General features: G+C 55.5%; 1 protein-coding gene across 1 annotated transcript; it reads left to right on the top strand.

The window, feature by feature from the left end:
• LOC136544232 (uncharacterized) lies at nt 1-620 on the top strand. The gene is made up of 2 exons (XM_066536459.1): nt 1-133; nt 286-620. The coding sequence occupies exons 1-2, from the start codon at nt 1-3 to the stop codon at nt 618-620; spliced, it is 468 nt and encodes a 155-aa protein (XP_066392556.1).
• Nucleotides 621-897: the final 277 nt, after the last annotated feature.

Genomic DNA, 897 nt, shown 5'->3' with positions numbered 1-897 from the left:
ATGAGATCAGGACGCTACCCGCTCGCCATCGATCCCATCATCCGCAAGAAGCGCCTCACCAAGGTGCTGATGGATGGAGGCAGCGGCCTCAACATCCTCTACGTCGACACCCTCGACGCCATGCGCATCCCTGGTCAAAGCTCCGCCTGGCGGGCTCTCCCTTCCACTGCGTGATCCTAGGAGCGTAGGCATATCCGCTCGGGTAGATCGACCTACCTGTCACGTTTGGCAATCGAGCCAACTTCCGCTCGGAGGTCCTTACCTTCGAAGTGGTGGACTTTCTAGGGTCCTACCACGCCATCTTGGGGCGGCTATACTACGCCAAATTCATGTCAATCCCCAACTACACCTACCTCAAGCTGAAGATGTCGGGGCTAAATGGTGTCATCACCGTGAGCAGCGCCTTCTCGCACGCCTTCATGTGCTACCACGAGCACTACGAGCTCGCCACTATGGTCATCAACTTGTCTGAGCTCCCATGGCTTGGGGAATCATTGATCCTGGTAGTCCCAGACTACAACAAACTAACCTCCTCGACGGCCTTCCATCCGCTCGAGGAAACCAAGGCAGTGGGGGTCAACCCCATCGACCCGGCCAAGATGGTGTGGATCAGGATCTAGCTCCCACCCAAATAGGAATGCGAGCTCATCGACTTCCTACTCGCCAATTGCGATGTCTTCGCATGGCAGCCCTCTAACATGCCAGGCATACCACGGGAGGTCACCAAGCATGCACTGTGCCTCATCCTGGGCTTAAAGCCCACCAAGCAACGCCTGCACCGTTTTGACAATGAAAGGTGTAGGGCCGTAGGCGAAGAGATCACCAAACTCCTGGTAGTCGGATTTATCAGAGATGTATTCCACTCCGACTGGCTTGCCAATCCCGTTCTTATTAAAA

Source organism: Miscanthus floridulus, chromosome 3 (genome assembly GCF_019320115.1).
Source record: "Miscanthus floridulus cultivar M001 chromosome 3, ASM1932011v1, whole genome shotgun sequence".
In the NCBI taxonomy this organism is placed as follows: domain Eukaryota; kingdom Viridiplantae; phylum Streptophyta; class Magnoliopsida; order Poales; family Poaceae; genus Miscanthus; species Miscanthus floridulus.
This window is presented reverse-complemented; position numbering and strand designations above follow the sequence as displayed.

Bases quoted from the DNA above. Each gene is read 5' to 3' on its own strand.
- LOC136544232 (XM_066536459.1), top strand. From the start codon at position 1: ATGAGATCAGGACGCTACCCGCTCGCCATCGATCCCATCATCCGCAAG. The intron at 134-285 runs GTCAAAGCTCCG...TGGACTTTCTAG, and splicing joins CGACGCCATGCGCATCCCTG to GGTCCTACCACGCCATCTTG.